Genomic DNA, 16414 nt, shown 5'->3' on the forward strand with positions numbered 1-16414 from the left:
GATTAAGCTAATTAAAGAAAAGTGTTGTATAAACTTAGAATTTCATTGTTGTGTAAAGCGTTGGCTTTTTAATGGTTTACATTTCATTTCAGTAGCTCCATAAACTGCTAATGGGGACAGTACTTTGGTTGCCGAATATGCTTATAACGTTCTCAACTAATTGATTATATAATATCCCTGTGTGTGGTTTTTATTCAAGGATCCAATGACTTCTACCTACATAGAGGAATTAGGTAAAAGAGAAGTCACGCTTCCTCCAAAATACAGGGAACTTTTGGCAGTAAGTTAAATAATCATTTACTTTTACTTTACTGTTTGCTTTTTGGAACATCATCTTTATCCCAACAATATATTCACATTTTTTAAATTTAGAAAATATAATGGGGCATGTGAAATTGTTATTCCCAGTGTGTCTGTTTGCTAGGGCTGCCATGACTCAGTCCACAGACTGGGTGGCTTGTACCACAGAAATACATTGTCCTATAGTCCGGGAGGCTAGAAGACTGGAATGGGTGTGGGCAGCGTGGGTGTGTGGGGGCGGGGAACTGAGCCCTCCCTCCTTGGTTTGTACATGACCATCTTCCCTCTGCATCTCTGGGTCCGCATTTCCCCATTTCTATAAGGACAGCAGTGCCCATCTTAATGTCCTCATTTAACCTAAATTACCCCTTGAAAGGCCTAGTCTCCAAATACAGTCATATGCTGGAGTACTAGGGGTTTAGGACTTCCAACGATATGACTTTTGGGAAGACACAATTCAACCCATAACACTCGCTGAGCAGTACACTTTGCCAATTGTAAAAATTAATTTTGGGCTCTCAACATGATCAAGTTAATGTTTGTTTCAGAAACAAGAAGGTATCACAGAGCCTCCTCCAGACTCTTCGGTGAGTTTACATAAATGTCTTCTAAGATCCAAGGTAACCTTTTTTTAAATCTTTAGTTGTGCGGGGCGCCTGGGTGGCTCAGTCAGTTAAGTGTCCAACTCTTGGTTTCGGCTCAGGTCATGATCTCAGGGTCATGAGATCGAGCCCCACATCAGGCTCTGTGCTCAGCAGGAGTCTGCTTGAGATTCTCTCTCTCCCTCTAGCCCTCCCCTCACTTGGGTTCACTCTGCCTCTCCCTCTCAATTAAAAAATCTTGAAAAAAAAATCTTGAGTTGGGGGATAGGGCATGATTCTCTGTGTTGTGTCTTTGGCTCATCTCTAAATCAGATTAAGTTTTCATCTGTTCCGAGGACGGGATGGACATGGGGGTTGTTTCAGTGCTCATGGTTTCCTACGTAGTTTTTTTTGAAGGGAATAAGAGTGGAGCCAAGAAAGTTGTAGGGTAAAATAAATGTTAATAAAAATAGAATGAGAATATCCTAACATGGAATCCATTTAAAAGAGGGAAACGGGAAACTAGTAAGAGTGAGCAGCCATTCCCTTGCAAACATAGGCTTTCATCTGAGTTACTTGATAACGTACTTCATTTGGTAGTAAAGGAATGTCAAGTCCTTCTTCATTTGCTGAGTTTATATTGTGATCCTTAACTTGAATGACTCTCATGTGTTCCGCATCGTGGTGCCTGTTTCTTTAGAAACCCATGGGGCCCAGTGATGCCATAGATGCTTTGTCGTCTGACTTCACCTGCACTTCTCCTACCCCTGGTGGAAAGAAAACTAAGGAAGAGGTATTGTTTTCAAAATAACCAGGGGGGATATTGTGGGGGCGGGGGCGGGGAGCTTGTTAGAAACCATGTAAAACTTTAAAACAACTTCTTTTTAGTTCTGGTTATCACAATGACCCTTCTTTCCCCTTTAAGTCTAATCATTTGTGCTTTGCCTTTCAGAAATCCACAGAAAAGGTTTTAAAAGCTCAGCCAGCCACGGTAATCAAAAGTGCTGCTTCACCCCAAGAGAAGAAAAGAAAGGTGGAGGAGGTATAAATAATAATTTCTTGGAAGATAACTGCGGTCCCATCTGACAGCAGTAGCTTCCCTGAGCCTGATCTGGCTGATTCAGGATAATCCCAGTAGAGCATTATTCTGATGAGGAGCTTGTGTGGACTAGTGAATCCAATCAGGGTTCTATTGATCATCTCCAGGCAGGCCTTCTGTGTTTCTACAAATGCGGTTCATGATTTCAGCACAGTTTTCTTGGTTGTGAAACAAGAGTCTCTCACCATTAAAAAACACAAAAAGACAAGACACCAAAAAATTTGCACTCTCAGAATGTAAATCGTCACCCTGGTTTTTTTAATGGAGTTTGACCTGTGAGTCACTAGTGGGATGTTGTCCTAGCTGCTTCTGTTCACTTCTCTGAACCGTGATCACTTAATCGTCACAAAGTTTGCACGGTGGTCCTGCAGCTCTAGGCTGGATGAGAAAACAGGCTCCATCTGTAGACAGTGCACATCCTGCAGGGGAGCAGTGTCTGTTGGATCCGTTCTGCCTCTCCCTTCCTGGAGGGCATAGTTTATTTTTATCTGGTGGACTCAGCGCAGCAGTGAGAGCACCACACCCTGAGAGTAGGAGTTCCTACAGCCATCAGCCAATGTGCCTTCAGAGAAGGCTGCCGGGGCCACTCCAGGTTTCCCAGCTTCCTGGGCTTAGCTAGTTTGCTGAGGGACAGGGTTGTCAGAAATTATTTTTAGAGACACATTTTTTAAAAAAAACACCAGAAAAGTGAAAGTTTACTTCTTGCAGCTTTTCTTTTGATACAAGTATTTCATAATAATATTATTATAGTTATAGCTTGATAAAAAAGGGGTGAAGGGTGCCTGTGAGGGTACACACCGTGTAAGACACTCTAGAAGTGTCTCAGCCCCAGTTTCTCTCACTGGTAACTTCTTTTCTCTTTCTCTCTTTTGCTAGGTTTCAGATAAAATTGCCTTCCAAAAGTCCTTCCCTAATCCACGACTCTTAAACTTGAAATTGGGATTTCACGAAGTAGTGGCTAGATTGTTCAGGCTGAGGAGATGTTCTCTTTTTTAATGCACAAAATTTTTCCTTTTTAGCAGGACACGATGAGCGATCAAGCACTGGAGGCTCTTTCAGCTTCGCTGGGCAGCCGGAAGCCAGAACCTGAGCTCGACCTCAGCTCTGTTAAGGAAGTCGACGAGGTACTGACCTTGGAGTTCATATACAAAGCTTGTCAGTCTGCAGGTTATGAAACTAAATGCAGTTATGCGTGTTTAGAATTCTCACACAGCTTTTCTTTATTGGAGATTAAAAACAAACTACTCTTCATTCTGTCTTACTTTCAGAGTCTGGTTAACTCAGATCTCCATTCCTGGGTAGTTAGTAACCAAGAAGGGTAGTTGAGAGTTTGCCTTATAAACCATCTAGAATTTTAATATTTAAAGTGAATGCCAGTCTCTTTTGCCAATGCTTCAGTGACACCTGATGAAACAAGATAACATAGAGGCAGTGGCTTGGTGAGGAATAGGTTTGTCTGCTCTTGTGGATGTGGAAATGATATTTTCAGAGGGGTACCAGGTGCTTCTCTTCATAAGCAAAGAAGGAGAAAGCTGTAGATGGGATAGGGAGAGCCTTCTTTTTATAACTGTGGAGAAAAATGTTGAAAATCTTGTCTCAAATTAGAATGAAATCAAGCAACAATTAACTCTATAACTGGAGTTCCTGTGTGCTTAGAGTGTGATGCTGGGGGGTATTTATCCCACCACCAGGAACAACTTAACAAGTCTTCTGAGCCAAAGCAAGCTTGTTTTTGGTGGAGAAGAGTTCTAACATTAAATTACAGTTTGTAAAGAATTTTTCAACTGATTCATGTGGAATGAAAGAGGAGGGGAAAGAGGGAGTTGCCTGCGGGCATTGCCAACAAGGCAGTGTGGCTGGGGGGCATGGAAATACAGCCCGGGGACCCTCAGGAGCACCAGCCTGTCAGCGCAGGGAGGGGAGCTGACAGGTGTTGCTGTCACAATGCTGCTGCCTCTGCTGTCACTTCCTGTTCTGAATCGCTGAGGCGGGTGAGTCTGCCGACCCCCGGCAACCCTCCCTGAGTCTGGGACAGCTCTGGTCCGAAATGGGCCAGTTTCTATCTTCAGCTTTCTTTGAGGGCTTACCGGGCGCCGTGTGGCATGACGAGCTTTGTGAAGGCGAACACAAGGGAGCGGGGGAAGCAGTCCTTGTCCTCCAGGAGCAAGTAATGTATTGAGAAGAAAGGGAACTTTCATAAAGGCACAATGCGAGACGCACAGTAATTAGAGCAGCCACCTAGACCAGGTGTCTCAGGGAGAGGGCGGTCCAGGCCGAACCCCGGGGGTGGGGGGGTGGGGTCAGACCAGGTGGAATTGTGCCGTTCTGCCCCCAGAGAGCTACAGAGCAGTGAGCCCCTTGCACTTTTGCTTCAGGCTTTTTACAGAGAATTGGTGTGATTTAGTAAGACAGCAGTTTGGGGTGGAAAGGTATACACATAAATCTCAGGACAGAGTCTTAGAGTAACTAAAATCAGATCAGGAGAAGTAAAAAATGCTACATAAAAATGACTTCTTAAGAGCACTTGGGGTATGTAGTTTTGGGATGCGTATAAATGTATTAGATTTCTTCTAGAAAACCCCCACAGCAGTCAACTCCTAAAATTTTACCTGAAAGAACTGTTCTTTCTACTCTTTATACTAGTTTCCACTTTCTCTTCTGCTGTTTTCCACTACTTTTCCTTTTTGATTATGTACAAAGTATAAATAGTTCCTAAGATCTTCCAGCCCTGTGGATTCTTAAGCTGAATTTTTAGTGCCTGGTGGTGAATGTATTACTTTCTGGATAGTCTGATGTTTTGATAAGCCTCATAAAGTTGAGTATCCTATAGGAGTCCAGAGCCACTCCAGTACATTCCATACTAGAGAGGTCTCTGCGGAAAAACTATGTAATGCTTTAGAGAAGACATCCATGCCTACTGATCATTCTTATATCATAACAAAATAAATATTCCATAATGATACCTGATTCATTTTCCCCATTTCTGGTGCTTTGAAATCAGTAGACATGCCTACAGTGCCGGCATTTAAAGAACATAAAGATCAAACAGGAATAGAAAGGATCTCACTGTGCACATGATCCTCATAGTCCATGAGCCTGGAGAAGACAGTCTTACACAGTTGACCCTTGACTTTCATGAAGGCTGTTTTCTAGGTGGAAACCTCACAAAGCTCTTGAGTTGGGGAGTACCACTACATAGTAGGACTTCATATGCTGCAGTAGAATAGAATTAGAAATATATTTTTTAAAGATTTTATTTATTTGACACACACACACACACACACAGAGCACAGGTAGGCAGAGCAGCAGCAGGCAGAGGGAGAGGGAGAAGCAGGTTCCCTGCTGAGCAGGGAGGCCGATGCGGGACTTGATCCCAGGACCCTGGGATCATGACCTGAGCCAAAGGCAGTTGCTTAACCGACTGAGCTACCCAGGCGCCCTAGAATTAGAATTATTAAAAAAACAAAAACAAAACCTTTCATCCCTTAATGAGAATTGTTAATTTATAGAATAATAAAACTGTAATTCTAAAGCCTAGAAGAGTGCTTGGCTCACTAAAAGTGCTTAATATTTTTTTTTAAAGATTATTTATTTATTTATTTGACAGAGAGAGGGAACACAAGCAGGGGGAGTGGGAGAGGGAGAAGCAGGCTTTCCTGCTGAGCAGGGAGCCCGATGCGGGGCTCCATCTCAGGACCCTGGGATCATGACCTGAGCTGAAGGCAGATGCTTAACGACTGAGCCACCCAGGCGCCCCAAAAGTGCTTAATATTTTTAAAATTAATCAACTAATCATTCATTGGAGAACTACAGTTTTAGGTTGAAGTGAGAGCTGGGTTAAGCTGGAATTTGCTGAGTGATATTCCCCCTTATGCCCTAGAGCTCCTTGTTTTGTGATTTAAATCCATGCCTTGATATAGGTACCAATTATTACATATCATGGAACTTCCCATCAGGCACCAGTAGTTTAAAATGCAAATGTTATATCCTCAAAGCCAGTAATCTATAGAAGTACAGTTTCATCTCTTAATGCTGTTGGTTTTTCATGGTTCAGTAATCCAGTAAAGCCCTGTTGTTATTGAAGGGAGTCCTTTTTTATTGCAGCATTATTTATAATAGCCAAATTATGGAAGCAGCCCAAGTGTCCATCAGTAGAGGAATGGATAAAGAAGATGAGGTATATACATACAATGGAATATAACTCAGCCATTAAAAAGAATGAAATCTTGCCATTTGCAACAACACGGATGGAGCTAGAGAGTATAAACCTTAGGGAAATAAGTCAGAGAAAGACAAATACTATATGATTTCACTCGTGTGGAATATAAGAAACAAAACAAGCAAACAAAAAGAGAAAGAGTGACAAACCAAGAAACGGGCTCTTTACCTGTAGAGAACTAATTGATGGTTACCAGAGGGGAGGTAGGAGGTGGGCAGGGGGATGGGTGAAACAGGTGGAGGGGATTAAGGGTACACGAATCACAATGAGCACCAAGTAATGTCTAGAATTGTTGAATCACTATATTGTACACCTGAAAATACTGTAACCCTGTATGTTAATTACACTGAAATTAAAAGAAAAAAAAATTTAAAAAGGGAGTCCTTTCAAAAGAGGCCAAATGAATTATCCATGGATCAGCCAAGGTTTGTGATGAGATGCTTCTCCCATTTCTGAACTGTGTTTAACGTTCATGGGGACTAGTTGTTTCCCCCACCTGCAGATAACCGCCTTGTTGAGTAAGGCAGATGAAAGCTATTAGAATAATGACAACTAACTTCTGCACTGTGCTTAACTGCCGCAAACGATATTTTCTTTACTTTTTCCTAGTGATCCTTACAAGTCCATGAACTAGATAAAAGTTATCAGTAGCCCCATGTTACAGCTGAAGAAAGACTGAGTGGCTTCCCAAGGTCAGAGAGCAGCTGAGAGCAGGGCAGGTTCACCTTCCAGGATTCCTGGCCATGTCATTTTTTTCTCCCATCACTTAATGCTGCCTTCCTCAGAACCAGCACTCAGCACGGTCTTGTGCTCTGCTGTCTACAAAGCACACAGACACACTGGAATCTGATTTCGCTACATCACTCATGAAGTACATAAAGTGATATCCTCTTACCTGCATTACCAAACTGTTCTGTTTTATTTCTGCCTTCCACTTTGATCAGGCAAAAGCCAAAGAAGAGAAACTAAAGAAGTGTGGTGAAGATGAGGAAACCATCCCGTCAGAGTACAGATTAAAAGCAGCCACGGTATGTCGTTAGCCACGGTGCCTGCCAATAGCCTCCTCTTGCCTTCACGTTATTTTCTGTTGGGTCTGTCCTCAGGATAGTTAGGGACATTTCTGTCCCAGTTCATATACTAATGGAAAACCCTGAACACTTTCTTCTCTGCTCTCTAAAGTTAGTTAAGGAATGGTTTCCTAAGTGGTAACCATGTGGTCATTAAAATTCCCACTAATTTACATGTTACAGCTCTTAATGATGCACGACATAGGTCCTTAACCTTAAAGCTCAAGGAACAATTTGGGAATAATTTTTTTCTGTAACTGCTGTGTGGATTAAAGCAGCATAGCTCTTCTAAGGGGTAGACATAAAGGTACAACTGTTTACCAGTATCCTCAGTGAAGGCGGTTTTATTGTTGTTGATTTTGGCTTAAAGTGAGGATGGTGGACTAACTTCTGTAGTTATATTTGTAATTTATCTTTGAAAAAATACACAGAAATACATGGTGGAAAATGTTTCAGTTCTCATATGTGCTTATATATGGGAAGTTTCTCAGTTTTAGACATATTCTGGATTATGAAACTCATCTCCAGAAAATGAAAACAATTGTAGGAATGAGATCTACCTCTTCACCCTGGGTTGGAGAATAGAGACTTTTTTTTTTTTATATACTTCAGCTCTTTATTCTGATACTTGATATAAGAAAAAAAAAAAAAACCCTGAAAAATTTTTTCACTCAAGTATAAGAAATTCACTCAAAAACAAATCACTCAAATATAAGAAAAAATCTCTCTTCTCATAGCCTTCCCTAATAAAACAAACTACGGGCCATGAAAACAAAATATTCTATTTCATTTTCAGTGAATTTTCTATTTTATTTTCAGGATAAAGATGGAAAACCACTATTGCCAGAGCATGAAGAAAAATCCAAGGTTAGGAAGTGATTCTTCTGACAATTAAAGAACAAAAGAACTGTTAAGTTTTAAGTTGCGATAATTTTGACAGGATTTCGCTGCGGAGACTTGAATGCCAACCTAGTATTGAAGAAAGGGGAGCTTGTGATGGCAACACTTGGCTCCTGTTTCTGATTCCTTTTCACGTATTTTAATGAGGATTCCCCTCATGAATGATTACTAGAGTGTTATGGGTTTTTAGGGGACATTCACTGGACATTAGGAGCTGATGTCAAGAGGGCCTCAAAATAGATTGTTCGCACCTCAGAGTTTGATTGGCATCATGACATCTGTTACTTTAATGATTCTACTCTGCCTTCACTTATGTTGGGATCAAGCTGTCTAGTTGCTTGTTAGGATATAATAAGCAGCAACATTTATTAATCACTTATGACGTGCCTGACACTGCATCGGATGCCTTTCATATGTTACCTTGTTGGGTCCTCACTGAATGAAGAGGGCGCTCTTATCGTTCCCATTTTACATGTGAGGAAACAGAGCCAGAGAAGTTATGTGAGTAGCCCAAGGTTACACAGCAAAGCCAGGACCCAAAACTCAGGCTTTCCAACACGGAGGCACAGCTTCTCAATCAACATGCAGTTCTGTTATAGATGACTGGTATTAGTCAAAATTTCCACATGCTCTAAATGAATTTCATCTGAAGGAACTAAGGATAGGAGAACTTTCCTGCCCAAATCCCACATAGTCATAGGAAAGGGTGTGTGATCTGTGTTTCTGGAGCTATTCAGAAGGAAGTCATTAGGAAATAGTAAAAAAAAAAAAAAAAAAATCACCTAAGAAAGATCTTCATTGGAAAGAATAGGCTGTTTTATTTGAACAAAATCCTTCGGAAATTGAAGGATCAGGAAAACTTTTGACTAAATGAATCATGAACACTCCTGTGGTACTCAGGTGTCCAGTATTCCTTAGTTATTGCATGACATTTGTCTTACATTGATAAATTAAAAAATATCCCCAATATAAATTTTGGTTTTAGATCCTAAAATATGGCCTAATATGTGTTAACAAAAAGAATTCCCTCTGAAAAGCTTGTTTTTAACAAAAAAAATTAGTCCCTTCATAATGTAGTGTTTCTTCTGTTACAGCCCCTGAGTGAATCAGAACTCATTGATGAACTTTCAGAAGATTTTAACCAGCCTAAAAGTAAAGGAAAACAATCTAAGCCATCTGAAAAAACAGAAGTATGTTTCTAAAAATACACATCTCTAATTCTGTGGTTTTTAAAAATACTTGTCTATAATCTTAAAAATGTGAGGCCTAAACGATTTTAGCATGAAGGAGTTGATGGAAACCATTTGCACCATCTTTTTTATCAGCAGTTTTCTTTTCTTTTCTCTTCTTTTTTAGAGATTTTATTTATTTATTGGTCAGAGAGAGGGAGAAGGGGGAGAAGCAGGCAGAGGGAGAAGCAGGCTCCCCACTGAGCAAGGAGCCCGATGCGGGACTCGATCCCAGGACCCTGGGATCATGACCTGAGCTGAAGGCAGACGCCTTACCGACTGAGCCACCCAGGCATTCCTATAGGCAGTTTTCATCTTGACGTTTTCTAGATGTGCTTTCTTTTCCCAAACCGACCCTGATATTCTTATAATTGAAGTCCTATAATTATTCCTTCAGGAAAGCATTCACACCCATGCTTTCCTTTCTGTTCTTCCTTCTGAAACTCGTGGTGGCAGGGGCCTCTGTCATCAGTCTCATTTCAGTCCCTCCCATATGTCCGCCAGAAATAGTGTTTCCCAAGCAAGCGTGTTGGTAGCCACATCATTCCCCTGCTCCAATCCTCAGGAGCTCCCCGTTGCCCACAAAATAAAAGTCCCTGCTAATGTGTTCTGGCCCCAGCTTCCTTCCTTACCAAGGTGTGTCCTCCCATTACTAAACTGTGACAATAAGTGCTTGTGTTTGTGAGGTCTTGACTTTTCTCACGTGGTCCTTCTTTGTGGAATAACCTTCCTTCCTAATTCACGATCATCTAAAATGTCAGTCATGCCTTTAAAGCTCTACTAAAACATAGCCTTTGTTTCCTGCTTTTCCCTCCCAAACCTTACCACTCTTCCAAACCTTTCTAAACAATACAGCACACCCGGGGCTCTGCTGTTCTTTCTATATCCCTGTTGAGATATTTATTACAAGCAAGGTTTTAGCTGTCTTGGTCTTCACCTCTGACATGTATACATAGTAGTAAGTAAACAGTAAGTTCCTTGGAAGAAGAGATAGTATCCTGTTAGTGATCATCTACTGAGCACCTTACACATAGGATAAGCTTTTGTAAGTGCCTGGATTAAAACCAGTTTGTTTGAAATTTTACTCTTGTGAGCAGATAGCACAGTGGTTCTCAAATTTTAGTACCAAGATCACCTGAGGGTTTGTTAAAACACAGGTTGCTGGTCCCCACCTCCAGAATTTCCATAGTAGTTGGGGTGGGGATCCAAGAGTTTGCATTTGTAACAGTTTCCCTGATTGCCGCTGTTCCGGACACCATACTTTGAGAACCGCTGGGATCGTATTACTTCCTCACATTTGTACATACCTATTCACCATCAATAAGGTGCTCTTAAATATACAAAAAGGATGCATTTATATAAAACGTTACATTATATAATTGGCATATTGTTATATATTATATGAAAGTAATATGAATAATAATAGTTGCTAATTTTATTGCACTCACAGTGTTCCCAGATAGTATGCAAAGCACTGGACATGTTTTACCTCATTGAAAGCCTCATGTTGACCCTTGACATGTAGGTACTATCCTTGTTCTCATTTTACAGATGTGGAAACTGAGTCTCAGAGAGGTTAAGTAACCTACCTAAGGTAAGAGGTAAAACGAAGTTGAAATAATGGTAGAGGAGTTTTAACATGGCCTTGATTTATTCACTATTCAGCAGTCCTTCGGCATTTAAGAAAATCATGCTCGCAGCATGTAACATAGGGGAGTGTATTGTTTGTCCGTTGTTGTTCAGTCTCACTAACCAGGTATTTCTAGAAACCCTTCATCATACTTCCTTCTCTCTGCAGGAGTCTCAGGCTGCTGCCCTAACTCCTGTGAGTGAGGCCGTGCCTCGGACTTCCATGTGTAGTATACAGTCGGCGCCACCCAAGCCACCCACCTCAGTGAGTGATCCTCTGAGCGTAATGTTCTTCCTTCCATGCACTTGCTGCTGTGTATTACCAGCAGATTATTAAAGCTAACAAAGTAAGAAAATCTTTTAGAGCTATAGTATCTGCTTTTAATTAAACTGCCGCAGTGTTTTTCCTTCACCTTCTGAAGGGCTTTCTGCTTCCCTAGCTGTTGTGGATAATCACGCCTTTTCACTTTCGCACATCCTTCAAGCCTGCTTGGAGATCCACAAACAGCCTGATGTTATCTTTCGTTGACTCTCCTAGTGGAATAATCTGCACCAGAATCATCAGGACTTTTCCCCACTCCCACTGGAAGGGAGGTTCTCTCAATTCCTTTCCATTTTCTTCTCGACTTGCCTCTCTCTCTCAGGTTCTAACTTTTGTATGAAGTATGGTAATTAAGTAGTTGAATCTTTCTTTTTGAATTCAGTGGGTTTTGTGTTAGCAGGTAGCTGACTCAGCCTAACAGCTGATGGAACTGTGCCTTATTACGACAGACTTAGTGAATCTACACTCTGAAGAGTTAACTTGTTGTAGATGCTTGACAATATCTTATTAAACTTTCATAAGGACATTGTGAGTCCGGTTCTGATCATCTCTCTGGTACAGATGAGGGAAGTGAAGCTTTGAGTTGACCTTGAGCAATCCACTTAACGTTTCAGAGCCTTGGTGATATAAACGATGAGGTTCCTGCTCTTAGTTACTTTAGCATCTAGTGTGGGTATGGTCAGATAGCCAGCTTTTTATGGTACATTTTGATCTTTCTCATATGGAAAAAGGGCAGGGGGAGCTTGGCCAAAGGGACCCGCCCCCAGGAGGAATTAGGAAATACAGAAAGGAGGGAATGATCACACTGAGAAGCTGGAATAGTACTGGCTTCCTGGGGAGAACAGTGAGGCAAGGACAAGCCGGCACAGAGGGGTAAAGCATTTGGTGTACTTGGGTTTAGTGCATTTAGTTGTTCGAGAAAAGAAGATGAAGAGATTGTGGGATGTGTGTCCTGGGTGCCCTAAAGCAGCTGCTTTCTGCCAGGGACATTCTTGGTGCCAAGGGAAAATCCCCTCAAAGGCCAAGGTCTAACTCCTGCCTTACACAGGACTCGACCTCTTTTTGAGGTCTCTGGGTATGCCCCAGAACTTTGTGGGAACAAAGCCACAAGCCACGGTGGTCAAGACTAGGAGAGGAGGAGCGAATGTGGCAAGAGACAGTGAAGGAAGTGAGAACAGAGGTGGTGAGTGGAATCAAAAAGACAATAGGCAACATTCCAGAGCAGAACTCTGTGACTTAAACATGGGTCTTCCACCTCTCGTGCCCCGGGTGCTGGCCAGGGCCTTCGAGGGTACCTTCCTTTCTCGCTTGACGCTGACTGCAGGGCATCGAGCATTGGATGTTTAGTGCACAGAAAAGCGCTCTGTTTTTCCATTCTCTGACCATCTTTTCTGGGCGTCTGCTCCATCTGCTCTGGTGACCACGGTTGCTGAGATTACCGTCACTGAAGTTAGTTGGCGTTTCTGGAATTGTGACAGCCATGGGCGCCAGAATGAACAGCCACGAAGTATGACAAAGGTCAGAGGACCCGAGAAGGGCTTGAGGATTAGTGAGCAAAAGGAAACAAAGGGCAGACAGAGGAAAGAGATGAATGTGTGCCCTTTGTGGTTCTCGTTTGTATAAAAAGAAAGCTTGAGGAAATCCAGAAACCTGAGTTGTAGTTGTGAATTTGACATCGTGAAATAACTACAGAAATTGAAGTTTCAGCCCTTAGTCCTGTTTCCAGTTTGCTTCATCCTTAAGAGTGCTGTCCTAGCTTTGCTACCTCAGGGTGGTTTATTTCTTAAGCCAAGGGGAGCAGGCTTAACAGGAAGTAGTTGTTTCCAAAGATTCTACAGCAGAGAGTAGGAGAAAACCAAGCTCAAGTGTGAGCGCATGTCTTAGATCAAGCTAGCAGTTCCAATTGCTTGGTTAAGGCTTTGGTCACTGCACATCTTGCATTTTAGATAGAATCCCAAACAGGTTAGATAAATCAGGGATTTTTGTTGCTCCTCGGAATAAAATCTGTGCAGCATCCAACCACTAGAGGGTGAGATAAATCACCTTCCACTCAGGCTCCGTTTTCTCATTGGTGATCTCTTTTGCAGTGCAGCTAAGCAGAAAAACTTTTCTTACTTACATCGATGGTTAAGGCATATAAACAGAAAGATACTTTTACTCTAGTAGTCAAATATGTACTCTATGTGAGGTCGTAGAGTTTTAGAGGAATAAACTTCAAGACTTTTTCATTCAGAAGCTTTCATACTTTTGACTAAAAGCAGCAATAAAATTCATTGATATTTCAACTCAGTATCTATACAATAGAAATAACAGTTTAGTGAATAGTAGTTATCCTTGTTATGTATGATGCATTCTATTTTCTATTCTTTCATTAAAAAAAAAAAAAGACCTGCCCATGAACTGTTGAATTGATTTTATGAACCATCAGTGGATAGATCATGACCTAGGGTTTGGAAGAAGTCAGATCAAGTCTGATTTTTTAGCCCCTTTATATCATTTATGTTGTCTTCACCCAGTTTCATTAAAGACGAGCATGGCCGGAGCTCACTGCATCAGGAGGGAGCACATTCCCTTTTGAACAGTGGGACCCCAGGTAGACCGTTCCCCTTGTGGCACTCGGGTCAGTCAGGCACAGGTAGTCACCCGAATCAGCGTGAATCCACCTTGACAAGTAGAAGGCATGTAAAGAGTGCGAGCTTCTGTGTCTCAGCAGAGGCTCTGTCTGAGCCACCTCCGGGAGGGGCCAGGCTGATTTCACAGAGCACTGGGAAGAACGTCCTCTCATAGGCCTTTCTGAACATCTTTCCTGTGCCCTCTCTAGAATGATCCCCGTAAAGATCCCTTCTTTCCTGGTTTTCTGCTTCTCTGAGGTATACCCTTTTCATTGTCTTGTTTTCAAACCAAGACACTGGGTTAGATTATGTAAGTGGCTCAGTGTCAATACATATTACACCCACTTAATGTTTACTTAGCACAGGAAACTTGGTCCAATTTTTAACATTGTAGGTTTCTTAAACATAGATTCTAATTCAGTTGGTAATTAAATGATGACATGTACTTCTTACCTAGACCTGAAATAAGGATATGCCCTTCTGAATTGTTTGATGCAGTCTCTTTTAAAAGGAGTGATTAACCACCTACTTAGTGTATCCTCGAATGTGCTTTTAGAAAGGCATGGTGCCAGATGATGCGGTAGAAGACTTGGCTGGCAGCCTGGGGAAGAAAGAAGCAGACCAAGAAGATGTGAAGCCCGTGGCGGATAAAGTGAAGGTAATAGCAGCTCAGTCACTTCTAGAAAGGAGCTGTTACTGATGGTCTTCACTCCCCAAGGAAGTTAGTCATTTTTTTTTCCCCACAACACGTGACCAGCTGGCTTTCTCTCTTAGGGAGCATACCTGTTCGATAATCTAACCCTGTGTAAGCATCAGTGTTTCGCTCTAGCGGCGGACAGATAACGTGCTCATACGCTCTACGTCGCGCCCGGGTCATGTGCATTCGCACTGCCCAGGAGGCCTGAGGGAAGTGGTCGCTTCCCAGCCCCTCAGCATCGCCCTTCAGCCCAGCAGGTGATAGGGTGGCATCGGGAGGTGGCGGAGGTAGGGGAGGCTGAGAAAGCGGAGGTTGCTCTGGGACCTCTACACACTGGGCCGTAGGTATGTTCTGGTCTAACAGTGGAGCTGCTTACCTCACATGGAGCCACTTAGGCATCCACTTTATGGAGGTGTATTAATCATGAAAATGGTATAATCTTTATGCAGGAGAAAGCCAAAGAAGAGGATCGTGAAAAACTTGGTGAAAAAGAAGAAACCATTCCTCCTGATTATAGACTAGAAGAGGTCAAGGTAAACAGCCTGGGGTGTTTGTCTATTTTATTTTAATTAATACTGAATTTTATAAACATAAAGCAGGGACGTGGAAACAGGCCTGGAATATAAAGAGCTTGTTTTTAATGTTTCAATGCCACATAGTTTGCTAATACTCTGTTGGCATACCAGGTATGAAGCTAAAATATTCCTCAGCGACCTTTCACTCCTCCCTTAAGTGAAAAAAATCTAATGCCTAAGCTGCCTAATTTTTTCCATTTAATACATGGTTTGTTACAGTACCGGAAACAAAGAAAAACTTAGAAAACCTTTAGTAACTAGGAAAACTAAAGTGAGGAGTAATTATTTCCTAGGAAGAAAAATTTGCAACTCTTAGACATACATTGGAAAAGTAAGAAAGCCTGTTTGACATTAAGTAGAAGGATGATAATTCTGTTTCTTTCATTTTGAAAGTACAGATCATATGGAACAAGTGACACAGTGGGGAAGACTGCATTATGTATTTGTAGTTGAAGCACAATCACTTGATCAGGGACACACGTGTGGACAGAACACATGTCCGTTATCTTCATAAGATGCTGCTACTTACATAACATAAAAAAAAATCACTAGGGCGCCTGGGTGGCTCAGTTGGTTAAGCGACTGCCTTCGGCTCAGGTCATGATCCCGGAGTCCCTGGATCGAGTCCCGCATCGGGCTCCCTGCTCAGCAGGGAGCAAGCCCGCTTCTCCCTCTCCCACTCCCCGTTTGTGTTCCCTCTCTCGCTGTGTCTTTCTCTCTCAAATAAATAAATAAAATCTTAAAAAAAAAAAAAATCACTAAAAAAAGATGCTGCTACTTAAGAGCATATTCAACTAAATGTACATATATTCTTACATATTTATATCCAACTACACATCTCTGTAGGCTTGCGCCAAGTTATTTGTGTGTATGTGGATAAGTGGGATTTACCATTCATTTATAAATTTTCCTTTACTAAACAGCTTCAAATGCTTTCATGTCTTTGTCCTGTTTCTCAGAAGTGGCACTTAGAGTCAGTCATCTCAGACTTGCATCATCTGAGCCGTAAGGATGAGCTCAGATGATAGGCAAGAATTTTGTCTATCCTTCTTTCTGTAATATTCTCAGTGCTTACTACAGGCTGTCACACAGAATCAGGGCATAGTAGTTGAATGTCTTGCCTATGAAATTAACCAGTTTTCAGGCAACTTTGGCAAAGCCCATCCCCCAAACAGGTGAGGGGT

General features: G+C 41.9%; 1 protein-coding gene across 21 annotated transcripts in view; it reads left to right on the forward strand.

Moving 5' to 3' along the window:
- CAST (calpastatin) overlaps window positions 1-16414 on the forward strand; it is a 117874-nt gene that overhangs the window by 81817 nt on the left and 19643 nt on the right. For 14 of the 21 annotated variants that reach the window (XM_045899082.3, XM_054513025.2, XM_045899093.3 and 11 more), the window contains 11 exons: window positions 200-280; window positions 849-887; window positions 1582-1674; window positions 1834-1923; window positions 3000-3104; window positions 7144-7227; window positions 8086-8133; window positions 9261-9356; window positions 11194-11289; window positions 14515-14616; window positions 15105-15188. In XM_045899082.3, coding sequence (XP_045755038.1) covers window positions 200-280; window positions 849-887; window positions 1582-1674; window positions 1834-1923; window positions 3000-3104; window positions 7144-7227; window positions 8086-8133; window positions 9261-9356; window positions 11194-11289; window positions 14515-14616; window positions 15105-15188 — 918 coding nt within the window. The remainder of the gene's footprint in view (window positions 1-199; window positions 281-848; window positions 888-1581; window positions 1675-1833; window positions 1924-2999; window positions 3105-7143; window positions 7228-8085; window positions 8134-9260; window positions 9357-11193; window positions 11290-14514; window positions 14617-15104; window positions 15189-16414) is intronic. The other 7 variants (XM_054513041.2, XM_045899089.3, XM_045899050.3 and 4 more) reach the window with 2 other exon arrangements.

This window comes from Mirounga angustirostris, unplaced genomic scaffold (genome assembly GCF_029215605.1).
Source record: "Mirounga angustirostris isolate CCGP_5_RB_7025 unplaced genomic scaffold, mMirAng1.0.hap1 SCAF_7, whole genome shotgun sequence".
Classification (NCBI taxonomy): Eukaryota; Metazoa; Chordata; class Mammalia; order Carnivora; family Phocidae; genus Mirounga; species Mirounga angustirostris.